Raw genomic sequence first — 19,295 nt, 5'->3', positions numbered from 1 at the left:
CTTGAAGAACAAAACCCAGGAAATATTATCATTGCAGGGGATCTGAATGTCACCCTTGCTCTTGATGAGAAAAAGGGAGGCTCCATTGTCAGGGACCCTGCCAGAGAATGGGTTGAAGATATTATGCTGGGCTGGGACCTGGAGGATATAAAACCTACTTCAGGCAAATTCACCTGGTCCAACAAAAGATTAGCCCCAAATCATATAGCTGCCCGCCTGGACAGATTCCTTGTCCATTCATCCTTCCTGACTTGCGGTCTAATGGCCACTTCTAAAATTCTTCCAAATCTCATTTCTGATCACAAGCCCATCCTCCTTGAGCTTTCACTGGATGGTAATTTAGGCCCCATTCCATTCAGGTTCAGCCCTCTGTGGATTCAGCAAGAAGGATTTCAAGATGTAGTCTCGGATGCCTGGAATAGGCCTGTCCATGGTTCCCCTTTCTTTGTGTGGGAAGAGAAAATTAGAGTTTTAAAAAGAAGTCTTAAGGAGTGGGCAAAAAGATTGGAAACACCTACTGCCAAAAGAAAAGAATCTCTCAACAACCTTGCTGCCCATCAAACAACAATGGAGAATAATCCTGTAACTCAAAATCTCCTTCAAAAAGAAGTCGAGTTGCAAAAAAAGGTTCACAAATCTAGCAGGGAGGAGGAAGAATTTTGGAGACAGAAATCTAGAAATTTATGGTTAAAGTCCGGAGATAGGAACACCAGCTTCTTTCACAAACAAGCCGAAGCCAGAAAGCACTTCAAAACAGTTTCTGAGATACAATACCAAAACACAGTTATAAAGGATTTTGATGGCATTAAGAGAGCTGCTTATTCTTTCTTCAAAGATCTTTATTCGGCTCCTGAAGAAAACCCTATAGATCCCCAGGCCTATCCGATGGATTTAATTCCCAATAGCGTTAAGGATTCGGACAATGTCATGCTGACTGCTCCGATCAGCTTGGACGAAATTAAGCATACTCTGGATTCTATGGAGCCTGACAAAGCCCCAGGCCCTGATGGGTTCACTGTCAGGTTTTTCTTGGCCTGCTGGTCGACAATCAAAAAAGATTTATTGAGAATGGTCAGAAAATCCCAGAATTGTGCAAAGCTGGGCGGTGGCATCAATTCGGCATTTCTAGCCTTGATCCCAAAGGAGAAAGGCGCTTCCGACTTCAGCAGATTTAGGCCCATATCATTGTGCAACTCTAGCTACAAGCTGGTCTCCAAAATAATTGCCAACAGGTTAAAGAATATTTTGCCAGCCATCATCCCTGAAAATCAAGGCGGATTCATAAAAGGAAGAAAGATTTTGGACAACATTGTGCTGGTGCAAGAAGCTGTCCATTCAAGTTGCCAAAGAAAAGAGAAAGGTATGGTTATTAAGCTCGATCTGGCTAATGCTTTCGATAGGGTAAGACACGATTTTTTGTTCAATGTAATGAAGAATCTAGGTTTCTCATCCGCCTTCATAAACTGGGTGAATGCCTGTATTGCCTCGCCATGGATCGCACCACTGGTCAATGGCCGCTCAACTGACTTCTTCCAAGCCTCTAGAGGCCTCAGACAAGGTTGTCCCTTGTCTCCTCTCCTTTATGCTATTCAGGCCTCGGTCCTCAGTTTCCAGCTTGATCACAATCAGAAGATTCAAATTCTGCCTGGCCTCAGAACGACTCAGAGGGTGAAAGATATCAATCATGCACAGTTCGCAGATGATACATTGCTGCTTGGAGGAGCCAGCCTAATCTCTGCCAGATCCTTCAAGAAGGAGCTGGACATTTACAAATCACTCTCAGGAAGCAAAATTAACTATCGGAAATGCTCAATCTATGGCTGGAACTGCACGATCAAGGAGCTGTCTGACATTGCAAGGCTTTTAGAAATGGATGGAATTCGTAATTGGGAGTCTTTTAAATATCTCGGGATCCCAATCTTCAAAACCAAACCCAAACTTGCCCATTGGATGCCGCTGCTCGATAAGTTAAAGAACAGAATCCAAGCTTGGGGAGCCTCATGGCTGAATAATGCAGGGAAAGTCATCCTGATGAAGTCAGTCCTTATAAGTATGCCTCTTTACCAAAACTCAGTTCTCCTCGCCCCCAAATCCTTTCTCAGCAAAATGGACAGTTTGTTGAGAAGATTTCTATGGGAAGGTGGGAACAACAATGACAGAAGGATCCATTTAGTGAACTGGGAGATCATCAAGAAGCCACTTCTGGAAGGCGGCCTCCATCTGCGCAACTTGGCTGTTCAAAACCTTGCTTTGGGATCCAAGATCTTGTGGAATTTAGTTTCCGGTAAAACTAGTTGGAGCAAAAGAGTCATCTGGAAGAAATACTACCAAGGACAGCGCTTGAGATGCCTGGATAAGCCTCCAAGAACCATAAAAGGATCTCCGATCTTCAATCTCTACAGTCATGCTATGGAGCAGTTCAGCAAGCATCTTTACTGGATCCCTGGTAATGGGAGAAAAATTAATATCTGGGAAGATTCAATTCTGGGAGACCAACCATTGATTCAAGTGGAGGGGCTTGCAAATATCAGAGCTTGGCTTCAGTCCTCCAAATTGCACACCTTGTGGGACATTTCCACCTGGAAGAAAGATCCTGATAGGCTTTGGGATTGTTGGAATTTGGGAGAGATTCCTCATATGTTGCAGGGGGAAGCTTCACTTCTGCTGGATCTGCTTCAAGGCAAGTCTCCCTCAAAGGCCACCTCTAAAGACAAAAGAGGCTGGGGCTCCCTCTCAGGCTCTTACACAGCTGCCGAAGGTTACAAAAGTATTCTGGCTGTCCCTTATGCTCCTCCTAACCCAGCTATATGGAAATTTATATGGGATTTCCCCTCTCTCCCCAAAATTGACTTTTTCTGTTGGACTGTTGCGCACAATAGCATTCTCACCAGAGATAATTTGAGAAGAAGAGGGATGGAAGGGCCCTCCAGATGCCCCCTTTGTTTGGCTGCTGAAGAGAATGTCAATCATCTGCTGTTGCTTTGCCCTTTTGCTCAGGTAGTATGGAGGGGAGTTCTGAGGTTAGACCATGCAAATTTTGTTCTACCTGAAAGCATCTCTAATCTATTCCGAACCTGGGTCACTCTACCTCCCTTTTGCCGTAAAAAAAAAAGTCTCCTCAAAATAACCTGGATGTGGATCCCTAAGTTTATAGTCTGGAAGCTGTGGTTGGAGAGAAATAATAGGATTTTCAGAGGAGAAAGCTGCAATCCTACACGGGTAATTTCTAAAATCAAAGCTCTGCTAGGCGAGGCTGTGGAAGTCAATTCTACTTCCAGGAATGAAATGAAGTTGGTCAAAGAAGAGGAGCAATGGCTCCAAGAACTGGTACCGAATCTGAACGAAAGATCCACTCCTTCTGCTCCTATCCATGCCAACTGGGAGATCAGACTGGAGGAACAGGAGTTTATAAAGTGGAGATCAACCTTAGATGAATACTGTTTGTTCTTCGATGGGGCTTCTAAAGGAAACCCTGGGGCGGCAGGCAGCGGTGGGGTTCTTTTGAAACCTGGAGGATCAACAGAATTGCGATTCCATTGGGGTCTGGGCACAGAATCTAACAATAGAGCAGAGGCTCTAGCACTGTGGCAAGGGCTGATCCTGGCGATTAATCGAAACATCCTCTCTCTCTGTGTATTTGGAGACTCTAGGCTCATCATCCAGGCAATGTTCTCTCATAAGACTCCTCATCAGGTCCATTTAGCCACTGTCATCAAAAAAATTCAACTCTTACTGCCCAAGTTCAGGAAAATCTCCTTCTATCACATTTTAAGGGGGCTCAATTCTCAAGCAGATATGGAGGCCAATCTTGGCTCCCTCTGCAACCGAAGAACACTGGTGGTCAATTCGAGGGAATCCTTCTGTCCTATTCCATAAGGTTCATGCTGTTTGATCCGCTGCTACTTTCTGTTCCAATGGTTACTTCGCTGCTCTGCCCTCCTCTGCTTCTCGGGTCCCTCCCTCAGGGTATTTCAAATCTTTATATCGACTTGATTTCAGGCCGCTCTCAGACAACCCTCTTATCAATATCCCTTTCTTCTGTCAGAATTCCTCTTGCGGATTCAAATCTCCTCTAAAACCATCTCAGATCTTGACCAGAACCTACCCTGATCTCTCAACCGAACACTGATTTCCCCTCATATCTGAACTCCATCAAAGCTAATCATTCCCTAAAGGAGGCATTCGTTCGGTAGTTTCAAGAAATGCATTTTGTCCGATGAAGATCCTCATGCCATCTGTATATCCTCCAAAGAAATCGAAGTTTCACTTAAGCTCGGTTCTCCATTGTTAGCTGGTTCAGTGTTTGTCCAAAGAAGTCCGTCGACCTTGGCCGTTACTGCGATCATAGCCGGACAGATCCTTCATCTATGCGGATTCTTCTTTTATCGAAACATCCAATGCCTCTGTATTGAATCGCCTGTTGCGTTTTTTCCTGGTCTCAGCGTTATTTTGACAGAACAGTTTATGAATTCTCTCCTTCTGACAAGCTGAAATGTAAATGCTAGCGGCAGGCAGTTTGCCGCCATAAATAAAATCTATAACCGTTAAAGTAAAAAAAAAAACATTACTTACATATTTCGTTATGTATCTCGGTGCACAACAATATATATTACTTACATTTTTCGTCATCTTAACATTAACATGACCACTCTGGCCCATCTAGTTCTCTATGCTTTCCATTTCAATGGCCAGATAAGACTCGAGTAGGTTAATTGAGTTGTATTTTCATTTGATTTTTGTGTTTTCTGGTTTGCGATCTTGCATATCATAAAGAAGAGATCCATGTTATTGTGGAAGGATTTCAATGAATATAATGAAACCCAATGAATAATTATATTAATTTTTTTTTTTCCTTTTTAAATTTCATAAATTTTTATTAAAAATTTATTTTTTTAATCATTATTTTTATTATAAAATTTTATTTATCAATAATATAGTGTTTTTTCATAAACATTATTTGATCATTTTATTTATTTTAGATAAAAATAGATTATTTACTCAATATGTTTTTAAAAACTATCACATAATTAAAATTTTACATAACTTGAACATTGTTAAATAATTAATTTCTTTAAATTCGTTAAAGAATCATATATATATATATATATATATATATATATATAGCCTTAGTTTAACTAGTTTTTTTTTTTTTTTTTTTTTTTTTCTCTTAAAATCATGGAAATTCCAGCGAGATTTTGAAAAATTTTGGTAGGGATTTTTGTAAATCCAAGTTACAGTTGTCACACTTCAAGGTTTTGGGTGCTTTAAAAGTTTTGGATGGTGCTGAATCCACTTCCACCATAGAAAACATGATTCAAACAATGCTACTACAAGATTTATTGAAATTATTTTGCCCCACCACTTTTGGTGCGCAATTCCTCCACCTAGGTAGACACTCCCATTTAATTATAGTAAAACCTTGAAAAAACATCAATATATTTATTTCCATCTTGTTTCTATTTATTTTTTATGCAAATACTTTGCTTAAATTATGGTGGGTAGTAACTTATGGTCAACTACATCTAAAAATTATGACAAAAATATATTTGAAGTAGTTGTCCACGTGGAGCAAACACTACAATAAAACCTTCAAAATTATGATTAATCAAATATTTTAAATATATTTTTTCAATAATATTGAAAAATAAATAATTGTTTTTCAAAATTAAACATTATAACTTAAATTATTCAATACTAAACTAATCAAACTAATTGTAATCAACAAAAAAAATCTATTAGAAAAAAATAATTTTAAATTTAATCAAAATTTTTGTAATTTAATATAAAAAATTATTATTAAATTTAATTAACTTTTAAATATATTTAAATAACCCTCTATATATAATGCACGGAAAATTTGACCACTTCTTCCAAAAACTAAATTTGAAATATAAACAATGTTTTTAAAATTTAGTATACCAATTTTAACGCTAAACTATTCTTTTAAAAATCCATGGAATCCCTCGAAAGGTCTTCCGCAGGACTAAGGGAAATATAACATAACTGGGTAGCAACGGCAACCAATAAATCCCATGCTATTGGGTATTTAAGGCGCTTAAGAGTACATTTGGTCAACCGAAATGCATCTCTGCATTCGCATGGGCATGAACATGGCAAGCGATATTTAATGTGACTGGGCATGCACCCGATAGCAGCTCCACCATACCATGCCCATAACATGCACCATGTGTAATTCCCGGCGACTCGACCGCCTTCCTATTCCGGCAGGGTAAAAGCTCGTTGTACTTATGCAGTTAATACAGGTTGGAGACAAGACCGCCCTGACTCCTTTGGTGCAGACGTAATTAACGCAGGTACACTTTCACTCACGCGTTCAATATTTCAAACTGAGCACTCCCGCTAGAAAATTTTGAATTTTTTTGAAATGAACTTAATAGTGATGCGAGAGCAAGCAGGAGTTGTTGATGCAACGGAATTGCTCAGATGTGCTCAAAATTGAAGACGCTGCCCAGGCTTCCGCCACTTTAACTTCAGCAGAAAGTCACTGATAAACTTCAGCAGAAAGCTCTGATTCGGTTCGGATTCTATGGGTCACGGATTCTGGTAGTAGCGAGCATAGCCATCCAAGATTTTCGGTTCAGATTCTATGGGTCACGGATTTTGGTAGTATCGAGCATAGCCATCCAAGATTTGTGCAAGGGCATGATATGAGGACGCCTGCAGTTTTGGGAGATTGAAACATTCATTGGCTTCACTCATCTTCATGGAAGGAGATATCGACGATGCCCCCTTCGTTATACCAAGATTTGAATGGTTCGTCTGCCTGGTTCGGAGATTCTACTTATTATTGCAGCGGAGGATATGGGAATCCCAACACCTGCAGCCCTGGCGCTTACTCGTAGCCAGTGCACCCCACAGCCACGATTGTTTCTCCACCTCGCTTCATTTCTTTCGGCCAATAACGTCAACATAGTGACGGAAAATCTAATGCTGCCTCCCTCAATCCAGGGTTCCTCTTGGCAATCTCCATGGACGCCAAGTCTGGATACCATCGCTGAAACCGACAACCTTCTTGGAGATTTATAAACATCTGGGTGAAGAGATTGCACGCTATACTAAACATTTTCTTGTTGTGTGGTTAAAATATGATATAGTTCACAGATATTCATTTATTTTGAGAAATGTATATTGTAATGCTGAAATTGAAATACATTAATGTTTGTAAAGATATTTCATTATGGTACTAGTCAACTGTGAGGGTGTTGTAGCTGGAGAATCAACTGTGAGGGTGTTGTAGCTGGAGAATCATTTTATCTCACTGTCTAAATTTTTCTTTTGTTCTTTGAGTAAGATCAAGCATGGACAAAACTTTCACATAGATATATGCATTGTTTTATTCTATATACTATGTGGACATCTTGAATATATTCGGTGCACACATTTATTTATTCGTTTAATTCATTTCTTTGAATGTTTATGCTCATAACTTGATAAAGTGTTTACCGAGCGTGATACATGATGTCTATGATATATGATACATGATATGTGACAACCCGAATATGCAACAACCTGTTATATTTTCAATATAAAGCTTGTTTTTTCTGCTTGACAGAATCCACAGCAACATGAGCCCTCATTCCTCGGATCACGATAGCACTTCCCAATCAACGAGAAACTTCCATGGCCGCTGCACTTCCGGTTCCACAATTATATATGAAGTTCAGGAACTATTTACTTCCCTTTAACATCGAGATGTAAGATATTTTTGTTTGCGGCGTGTGTAAATAGGTGAGTGTTATCGCTTCGTCTATTGGTGTCTAGTTGGTATCAAATCTGAAATTTAAATGGTGTAGAGAGCTTGAATTATTTAGTTAAAAAAATAAATAATAAAAAATTATTAAAATTTTCCATAACTTTAGCATTTTATTTATGCAATAATAAGATAACGACATTTCGATATTTCATTTGTCATATAAATGGGTAATTTTCTGTTTAACATTGTGAACTAGACTCCACGTGATTTTAAATAAAATAATCCTTTCACAAATTTCACTTTCACATTCTAAAATAATAACGACATTTAAAACAACAACATGGCATTCAAAACTCGAATTTGGACGTAGCTTAAAGGTCACACTTTGATAATTCAATTCACTCATTTATAATTCCAATTATTCATATTTTATTTAGATATTGATTATGTAAAATGATATTAAATTTAATTATTGAATATGTTACATAATATTAAACTTAATAATTGGCGATCATGTTAATTTTGTTAAAGATGGTTAAAAACACTCATATATTGCACACAAAGGTGTATGCACTCAACGCACACATTACATTCAAAGATTACTCTAATACATGGAGTTTCTCAGATCTAATTTATTCCAAACTTAAAAGGAGAGGTTGGTGAGAATTTCTCAACCATCTCAAACAAACATCTCAAATATAGGAGGTAAGCATTAACTCCAACATCCCCTCTTGATGCTTACATTACATAAATTAATTTCTTTAACTGGTTTACAACTTATCATTATAGACTCCATCAAGTTGCCTCATAACCCTTGTAAAGGTGTAGTCAGCAAGTTGGATTCTCGATTTCGACTCCTAAACTCCCGAATCAAGGACCTCTCGAAGTCAATTATTGAACAACATCCCAAGCTGTCGTAGACCACTCCCATGTCTCCAACAAATGAGGGATTCTTCCCAAGATCCACAACTACCGTACTATCTAGACAACCATCCGTGTTGAGCCTTTTCACTGCGTTGTTCTAAAAAAGTTTAAGAGGTTCAAATTCTTCATAGAATTCATCATCAAAATTCAATGGATATTCATCTATAGGTATACTTGTTGATTCTATCCCTTTTAACAAATCACTGGCACGACTTCTGCTGAAATTTTCAACGCCACAGCTTGATCATTCAGAGTCATACCACCGAGACCATATGAATTCTCGATTTTGATATCTCTCGCTACAAAATCTGAAGCATAATCTTTTGCAATCACTCACCACACTACATAGGTTTAATACCATGTTAAAGATGGCTAAAGGAACTCATATATTGCACACAAAGGTGTATGTGCTCAACGCACACATTACATTCAAAGATTACTCTAATACATGGAGTTTCTCAGATCTAATTTATTCCAAACTTAAAAGGAGAGGTTGGTGAGAATTTCTCAACCATCTCAAACAAACATCTCAAATATAGGAGGTAAGCATTAACTCCAACATCCCCTCTTGATGCTTACATTACATAAATTAATTGAAATAATCAGCAAATAACAAAATACAGAGTCATTCTTTAATTGGTTTACAACTTATCATTATAGACTCCATCAAGTTGCCTCATAACCCTTGTAAAGGTGTAGTCAGCAAGTTGGATTCTCGATTTCGACTCCTAAACTCCCGAATCAAGGACCACCCGAAGTCAATTATTGAACAACATCCCAAGCTGTCGTAGACCACTCCCATGTCTCCAACAAATGAGGGATTCTTCCCAAGATCCACAACTACCGTACTATCTAGACAACCATTCGTGTTGAGCCTTTTCACTGCGTTGTTCTAAAAAAGTTTAAGAGGTTCAAATTCTTCATAGAATTCATCATCAAAATTCAATGGATATTCATCTATAGGTATACTTGTTGATTCTATCCCTTTTAACAAATCACTGGCACGACTTCTGCTGAAATTTTCAATGCCACAGCTTGATCATTCAGAGTCATACCACCGAGACCATATGAATTCTCGATTTTGATATCTCTCGCTACGAAATCTGAAGCATAATCTTTTGCAATCACTCACCACACTACATAGGTTTAATACCATGTTAAAGATGGCTAAAGGAACTCATATATTGCACACAAAGGTGTATGCGCTCAACACACACACACATTACATTCAAAAATTATTCTAATATATAGAGTTTCTCAAATCTAACTTATTCCTAGCTTAGAATGAGAGGTTGAGAGAATTTCTTAACCATCTCAAACAAACATCTCAAATATAGGATGTAAGCATTAATTCCAACATCCCCTCTTAATGCTTACATTACATAAATTTATTGAAATCATCCACAAACAACAAAATTCACAGTCATTCTTTAACTGGTTTACAACTTATCATTATAGACTCCATCACGTTGCCTCATAACCCTCGTAAATGTGTAGTTAGCAAGTTGGATTCCCGAGTTCGGCTCCTAAACTCCCGAATGAAGGACCTCCCAAAGTAAATTACTGAATAGCATCTCAAGTCATCGCATAACCTCATTAGAAGGCCACTCCCACGTTTTCAATGAATGAGGGATTCTTCCCAAGATCCACAACTACCGTACTATCTAGACAACCATCCATGTTGAGCCTTTTCACTGCACTATTCTAAAAAAGTTTAAGAGGTTCAAATTCTTCATAGAATTCATCATCAAAATTCAACGGATATTCATCTGTGGCTATATTCGTTGATTCTATCCCTTTTAACAAATCACTGGCACGACTTCTGTTGAAATTCTCAATGCCTCAGCTTGATCATCCGGAGTCATACCACCGGGACCATATGAATTCTCGATTGTGATATCTCTCACTACGAAATCTGAAGCATAATTTTCTGCAATCACTCGCCACAACACATAGGTTTAACGCATCTCGACTCAGGCTCTGATACCATGTTAAAGATGGTTGAAAGAACTCATATATTGCACACAAAGGTGTATGCGCTCAACACACACACACATTACATTCAAAGATTGCTCTAATATATAGAGTTTCTCAGATCTAACTTATTCCTAACTTACAAGGAGAGGTTGATATAGAGCTATGGAGCTATATGCATATATGTTTTTTACCAGTCCAAACTTCTTCAGGGATATCACCATGCAAAGTTGTAGTTGAAGATCTATTTATGAGGTAGCAAGTGGTCTTGACTGCTTCAACCCAAAAATTCTTCTCCAAACAGGAATTGGACAGCATACTTCACACCTTTTCCATAAAGGTGCAATTCATCCTTTCTGCGACACCATTTTATTGAGGAGTACCAGGCACAGTCTTCTCATGCTTTATGCCAAACCTATTACAATGTTCGTTAAATGCATTTGAGCAATATTCTCCACCATTATTTGTTCTTAAACACTTCAACAATTTGTTAGTCTCTCTTTCAACAACAACATGGAATTTTTGAAATATTCAAAACAGTTCACTTTTATCTTTCATATGATATGCCCAAACCTTCCTGGATGCATCATCTATAAATCTTACAAAATATGATGCTCTTCCTAATGATTTGATGTTAGCAAGCCCAAACACATCTGAGTGTACTAATTCTAAACACATTTTTCTTTCTATCATGGCCACCTCTAAGGAATGAAACTCTTCTTTGTCTACCATATATACAATGCTCACAAAGATCAAGATTGTAGGATTTCAAACCTGGCAATAAATTTTTACCAACAAGGATTTTTAAGCCCTTCTCGCTCATGTGACCCAAACACTTATGCCACAGATCTGCTGAATTTCCTTCTATTGTGACAGCAACCAAATCTGATTTTCCTATCAGTGTCTTCGATGTCTATAATGTTCCTGTCTTGGGTCATGTGGCCACAACCAATGCACTTTTGCTAATTTTCCAGCCTCTTTTCCAAAGCTTGTTAAATAGCCTTCATCATCCAGTTGTCCCATAGAGATTAAACTCATGCGCATTTCTGGTACATGCGTGACCTGTTTCAACAATATATCTTGTCCATCTTTGTTAAGTTATGGTATGTTCTATGCTTATAACAGTTTACTTCTTTTTCTTATTATATTCCACCGATTAGCAATCACATGTACATAAAGTAAAGTGCAGATAGAACATTAAACGATCGACAAAAAACAAGCCAAGACAAGAGACACAAGATGTGGCGGCTAGCCAGGGACAAACCCCACAATGTGTGGGGAAACCCTTTGATCAAATCTTCTTTTATCTTCAATAATTCAGCAGATAGAAATAGTACAATAAATCTGATTCATATCAGCAGTAGCAAACCCTAGATCAGCAGCATCAGCATTAGCGGCTTCATTATCAAACTAGGGCAGACAATATCTCACAAACCGACCGTCTGATTGACTTCATTCCACCACCAAAAGTTTCAGCTTCCAGAGGAGGTTTAGATGAACCTACAACGCAGTTCAGATGAGGAGATCTTCTAGGCCACGCAAGTCAATCTTTACTTCTGCAGTTGCAGCTTCAGTTTCAGCAGTTTCCGACTTCAAACTAGGGCAGTCGATATCTTGCAAACCGTTCGTCGGATTGACTTCATTTCACCACCAAAAGTTTCGGCTTCCAGAGGAGGTTTAGATGAACCTACAGCACAGTTCCAAAGAGGAGATCTTCTAGGCCACGCAAGTCAATCTTTACTTCTGCAGTTGTAGCTTCAGTTTCAGCAGTTTCCGGCTTCAAACTAGGGTAGTCGATATCTTGCAAACCGTTCGTCGGATTGACTTCATTCCACCACCAAAAGTTGCGGCTTTCAAAGGAGATTCAGATGAACCTATAGCGCAGTTCCAAAGAGGAGATCTTCTAGGCCACGCAAGTCAATCTTTACTTCTGCAGTTGTAGCTTCAGTTTCAGCAGTTTCTGACTTCAAACTAGGGCAGTCGATATCTTGCAAACCGTTCGTCGGATTGAATTCATTCCACCACCAAAAGTTGTGGCTTTCAAAGGAGATTCAGATGAACCTACAGCGCAGTTCCAAAGAGGAGATCTTCTAGGCCACGCAAGTCAATCTTTACTTCTGCAGTTGTAGCTTCAAATTCAACAGCTTCCGACTTCACATGTGTGAGAGAGAGAGACCCATTTCAGCGCAGTAGAGAAGAAACTCATATCTGCGCAGTAGAGAGAGAGAGATGTGATGAGATGAGTGACTCAAAGATGGATTAAATTAAGCAACAAATCAGAAACTTGACATAATGAGTAAACAAAGAAATGAACGGTAATTGACCTAGATTCCCTAGGGTCATAGAAACCATCCAAAAACTCAAAAAATCAAGCAATGAAACTTCAAACCAATCAATCAATAAAAAACCAGCAAACAAAGCATTCTAGTCACTTCTGGGTGGAAGAAGATATTCCGAGGGTCAAGGCACACTGGCATTGGAATGGGAGAAATTCTGATTTTTTTCTTAACTTAGAGATTGACACTACTGCCTAACTAACAACTAGCATTGATTGGCACAACTAGCATGACTAGCCAGGCTACAACTAGCACTGATAGGTCTGATCGGCTCAACTGCTAGGCTACAACTAACAGTAATTGAGGGATTCAAAAAAAAGAAGAAGAAGTTCACTTACAAGAATCGGCACGACTGCCTAATTGGCAACATGCACTAGAAGGGGGTCGATGCGACTGTTTTTGATAAACTTGCGCTAATTGGCATGACTGTTAGAGAAATAAATGTGCTGACGGAGGATTTAAGGAAAAAAAAAATCAAAGGTTAAGACCAGACTTGCCACTGTAAATTTTAGGCTTAGAGAAGTAAACCAGGCAAAGTAGAGAACAGTAAACAAAAATGGTGATGGTAGAAAATTTCACACAAAATGATAAAATGACAATCAATAAAATAGAAGGATTGGATCCCCAATGAAGTTGCCAATTTGTGGTGCAGGTAAATTCTTAGTGTAGACACAAACAATTCCTCTAGCTCGAGAGAGCGGTTCTAGCCACAAACAAACAATCTATGGAAAATCTCCTTAAGCTAGAATCAGTTAAGAGGTCCTACCTCTTAGAACACTATTCTGCTTGGTGATGGTCCTACTTCCTTAGTCTAGCTATCTTCCGTTTCCTTCCTTCGATTGCCTAAGACAAGCAAACAACAACAACAACAAACATGATAACATGCAATATTGTATTCAACCTACTTAATAGGTCAAGGAACATTAATCCATAAAAATGTCAAATGACACTTCATGTAGGAAATCAATTGATAGTTACATTAATATAATCAGAAAGAGATTACAACCGGTGCCTTTACGTTGCTAGTCTCCTCCGACGTATCAAGTTCCAACACTTCTACTAGCACTTCATGGATAGCCCCAAAAATGGAATTTTTAAGGCTTCTTTTCCTCTAGTCTCAAACCAAACCAAAATCACACTATTCTCCCTCAAACACACACTAGAAAGCTACAAGCTATAAATGACTTGTTGTTTATTCAAATTTTCTCCAAAACTCAACTAGCTTTTGCTTGGGAAAAAGAGAGGTTTATATATCTTGGATGGATGGGATATGGTTCCTCTCTTCATTGGAACCATCTACCAGACTTCCATTACGAATCTTCTAGACATGGAAGCTTCAGCTCCTTATTTAAAAAACCTTCCAAAATACTGGTCAACACAAGGAGAAAACTAGTCAGTACCGTCATCTTGTAAACTGGGATAGAAGAAAGATTCTTGGGAAATGGTGTAAAGGGGAATTATTATGCTCATGAAGAGGTACATATTAGGAGTTTCTTCATGATGGGAAAGCATGTCAGGTACACTATAGAGGGCGTCCAGGATCGTAGACTAGGGAGTACAGGGACAGTGACAAAATGTTGTGTAGCACTATCTATCTTATGTTTCTTTTAGATTCTTCTTTATTACTTGCATTTCCTATTCCATTTCTACCAATATATTTGAACCAATAAGTACCTTGTTCACTAGATCACTCTAAGTGATGGGAATGTTACAACTTCGCCCATACGGTGCCTTAAACAGACTCATAATAAATGTTGTTGTATGCAAACTCAACAAATGGAAGGTACTCCTCCCATCTCCTCTGATAATGCATGAAAAACATCCTCAACATATCCTCCAATATCCTATTGACCCTCTCTGGTTTTCCATCTTCTTGTGGATGATACAATGTTCTGAAGGTTAACTTTGTCCCCAATCCTACAAACAGCTCCTTCCAAAACTTGGAAGTGAACTTGGCAGCCTTGTCTAACAAAATCATCTTTGAAACACAATGTAGTATCATGATCTCCCTGATGAAGACATGTGCTACCTAACTATTTGAATAAGTAGTCTTCACTAGAATGAAGTGAGCTACCTTGGTCAACTAGTAATGAAATCCATGAAAATGACCCTCCATTTCCACTTTGGAATCAGAATAGGTTGAAGCAATCCACTTGGATGCATACACTCTACTTTAACCTGCTGACAGTCCAAAGAAATCACCAGGAAGTTTGCCACTTTCTTCTTCCGATTCGACCAATAGTAGAATTGTTGTCAATGTCTTCTAATATCCTGGTGACCTGAATATGGTTTTACATGAAACTCCCTTAAGATAAGCTTCTTGAGTTCACTATCATCTGACACATAGATCTTATCCATAAATATCACCAGGCCATCTGATGTAAGATGATAATCCACATCCTGAAAACATGTACCATGCTATTACTTGTGCATAATCTCCTTGTACCTTTCATCTTACTGTTCTTCTAGTAAAATCTGATCCTGTAAATTTGTCCCATATGAGCTCACTATTCCAACATGGTTCAACTGTACTTTTGTGCTGAGAGAATCCACAACCATGTTCTGCTTTCCCTTAATGTACATGATCTCAATGTCAAACTCACTAAGAGTAGCTAACCATCTGGCTTACTAAGTGTTCATATTCAGTTGGTCAAATAAATATCTCAACCGACTATGATTGTTGATCAACACAAACCTCCTTCCAAGAAGATAATGTATCCACATCTTCAAGGCATGAATACTAGTTGCCAACTCAAGATCATGAGTCATGTAGTTATGCATGTGCTCACTCAGTTTCCTAGACTCATAACATATCACTTGTCTCTCATGCATAAGGACTCCATCATGTTCTCTCTTGCAAGCATCTATACACACTACAAAATATTTGTCTGGATCTGTAATCTTTAACACTGGATCATTTGTCAACAACTGCTTCAACTCCTCAAAATTAGTTGCACACTCCTTTTTCCATTCAAACTTCTTACCTTTCCTCTGCAATGATGTAATAGGATATGAAATGCATGAGAAGTTCCTGATGAACCTCCTATAGTAACCTGCTAAGCCCATGAATGATCTGACCTCCTCCACATTTTTAGGATTTTCCCACTCCAAGATAGATTTTATCATCTCCAGATATACTTCTATGCCATTCTCGGAAACAACATGTCCCAAGTAGTGTAATTTTTTCTGAAAGAAACTGCACTTGTTAAACTTAGCATACAATTGATGCTCTTTTAGAAATATCAAGACTGCTGCTAAACGCTTGACATGCTCTTCCTCATTCTTAGAATATATTAAGTTGTCATCAATGAATACAATAACAAACTTGTACTGATAAGGATGTAACACACTATTCATCAAACACATAAAAGTAATTGGAGGATTAGTAAAACTGAATGGAACTACAAAACACTCATAACGCCCATACTTGGTCCTGAAGGAAGTCTTGTAGATGTCCTCTTCTTTGATGTGTACCTGATAATATCTTGCTCGCAGATCTATATTTCAGAACACTATTTCTCCCTTCAACTAATCAAACAAGTCATCAATCCTCGACAATGGATACCTATTCCTGATTGTCACCTTGTTCAACTTCCTGTAATCAATTTAGAATCTAAGAGTAGCATCGTCCTTCTTCACGAACAATATTGGTGCACTCAAGGCAATGCACTTAGTCTAATGTATCCCTTATCAAGCATCTCCTTCAACTGCAACTTGAACTTTAGTAGTTCTCAAGTGCTCATCCTATAAGGTGCCTTTGATGTTGGTGCTACCCTTGGTTCCAGCTCAATAGAAAATTCTACTTCCATATGTGAAGGAAACTCTGGAATCTTTGCTAGAAACACATCCTAAAACTATTACAATACATGATACCTCTTGAATATTTATGCATCATTAACATCCTTACCCTTGTTACTAGACATATGAACTACAAAAAACATACATATTTTCCTGCAACTTCACTTAGCTTGCATAGTTGTGACAATCCTCACTGATGTAGGCTTCATCTTCCCTTACAAGATTCTCTTCTTTCCATTATCATTCTGGTAATCAATTTCATTGTCATAGCAATCTACTTTGGTCATGTGGAGATACAACCAATCCATACCCATAAAGCATACTATATGATCCCATGGAAATACATTCAAATGTGTTGTTGTAGGCATACCATTCAACTCAAATGCTTAAGCTCTTACCCAATGATGAACTCTCTTCTTTGTACTTGTAGCCAGTTGCACCAACCAAGAATTTAAATGCACTTCTTTTCTCAAGCCACAGTTGTCCACCAAGTCAGGATTAACATAACTATAGTTAGATCCAAGATCAATCAAAATAGAAATAACTTGATCACAAACCTTACTATCCATCTCAATGATAGATGCCTGTTGATCCACCTGCCTATTGTCCACACCCGCATAAATCTGAGGAATGCTATGACCAACATCCCTAATTGTTTTCTACCAAAGGGTCCATTAGTTTTCTCTTCCTCCTCTTAATTGATCCTCAGTTGACCCTATCTCTGTAACTCTGACAAGCTCTGAAGGATTATTGCATTAACCTCTACCATTTTTTCCTAAGCTATTGCAATTCTTTCTTGAGCCTCAACTGACCTGTCATTATCTTCTTTGCAAATTCTGATCTCTACCGTCAAGCTCCTTAATGTATTTGCTATGCAAAGGGAATACTCTTCTCCTTAATGCTCAACTGATCTGTAGAGGGGAGTCATGGGAATTGTAGTCTACCATTTTTATTTTCATCTTGAATTATCTTATTCCTAAAAGAATACCATGTCAGATAAACCAAACAGAAACCAAAATCAAATCCCTACCTAAGTGATGTTCATAGGAGGCTTATCTCATCTACAAGATCAGCCCACATTAGCATGTACATGTATAATCATAAACATATCCATGTAATAACATAATATCACAACAACATCATGCATGATCATACCAAGTCTATACCTTGATCCATGTGTGAAAACCGTAACCTTGACAACATCAAACTTATCCAAAAAGAGTGAAACCATGCTATGATACCACCCTATGGTATTAGATATGACCCAAAGAGAATGCAACCCGCTCTGATACCACTGTGTAACTGCGTCCTCCCTCCTTTACCCACTTCCACCAGCTTGCCCAGGGTAAACATGAGTTTAGGGTCACTATGATATGAGTCAACCTTGTATGTGACCTTAAGGAAATGGAGTCGACAACTTAAGACCTTACTAACTTTCCTCATGTGTCACATGACCTTTAGGAGTAACCCTAACCCTCTAGGTGTCAAACCTGTGAGACAACTCACTTTTTCCCTTAACTTGAGCCCTAATCACTCCCTTGCTGAGGCCTCCATGTGACTATGGGTTCCGAGTCGCTCCCATAGGCTTGCATCAATGTGACTCTTGCATTTTTTTGCCAATGCAGTGCCAACGACTGCATAAATTAAGGCTACTTTCTAGGGTTGGGGCCATGCCTTAGGCCATAAATCCATGAAACATCCAGAAATCATAAAATACATGAAGACAATGCTTACAAAACAAAATTGGAACTAGGATTTAACCTAACCATCCCCAACCCGGACTAACATTTTGTCAAACACTTGGTAGATATGAAAGGCTTAACATAAGGAATGAATGAAGGTTGAATATAAGGGACTGAAAAATTAACTGAGGTTTAACCAAAAGGTTTGTCACATTAGTTCTCGTATCATCAATTATGTCTTTCATTCATTAAAAGCATGAATAAAGCCATGACCGAGAAGTGTCATATAACCAGTATACAACCATTAAATCCATATAATAACCCATGCATTTCCACCTAGTTATATATATATATATATATATATATATATATATATATATATATATATATATATATATATATATATATATATATTTGAATTCATTTCTTATTGTTATGTAATTTTAGTGCGTCAAAATATTTTAATTAATAATTATAATCAAGAATTTTTTTTAAAGATTTACTTTTTACTTTTATGTAATCTTATCGAGTCGAAATGTTTACATAACATGACAATCTCTCGATGGAAAGTATCTCTCTTTTCAAAAATGTAATAAACTTAAATTCAAAAAACATTATAAAATATTTTGGTTGTGAAATGAGGGATGGTTCTTTGGCATGTATTTATGAGCAATAGTATTGGCCCATGGTATTTTTAAAAAACCCATTTACAATTTAATAATATCCATGGTAAAGTGGAGGCAAATATGAGCGATTAAAAATCTTGTTATACCCTAAGTATTAAGCTTCTATGGGATTTTTAATAAAATTTAAATATGATTGTAAAATTATTATTTTAATTTATATGGTAAAATGAATCTTAATTTA

The 19,295-nt window shown here is 37.9% G+C and overlaps 1 protein-coding gene across 1 annotated transcript; it reads left to right on the top strand.

Annotated features, from left to right (window-relative positions):
• Positions 1-261: 261 nt before the first annotated feature.
• LOC149261715 (uncharacterized) lies at positions 262-3,876 on the top strand. Its single transcript, XM_089370674.1, has 2 exons — positions 262-1,232; positions 1,401-3,876. The coding sequence occupies exons 1-2, from the start codon at positions 262-264 to the stop codon at positions 3,874-3,876; spliced, it is 3,447 nt and encodes a 1,148-aa protein (XP_089226800.1).
• The last annotated feature ends 15,419 nt before the right edge of the window (positions 3,877-19,295 follow it).

This window comes from Pinus tabuliformis, chromosome 6, assembly GCF_031772625.1.
Source record: "Pinus tabuliformis cultivar Carrire ecotype Pingquan chromosome 6, CPIR1, whole genome shotgun sequence".
In the NCBI taxonomy this organism is placed as follows: domain Eukaryota; kingdom Viridiplantae; phylum Streptophyta; class Pinopsida; order Pinales; family Pinaceae; genus Pinus; species Pinus tabuliformis.
Note: the sequence above shows the minus strand (reverse complement) of the source record. Positions and strands in the feature narration are given on the sequence as shown.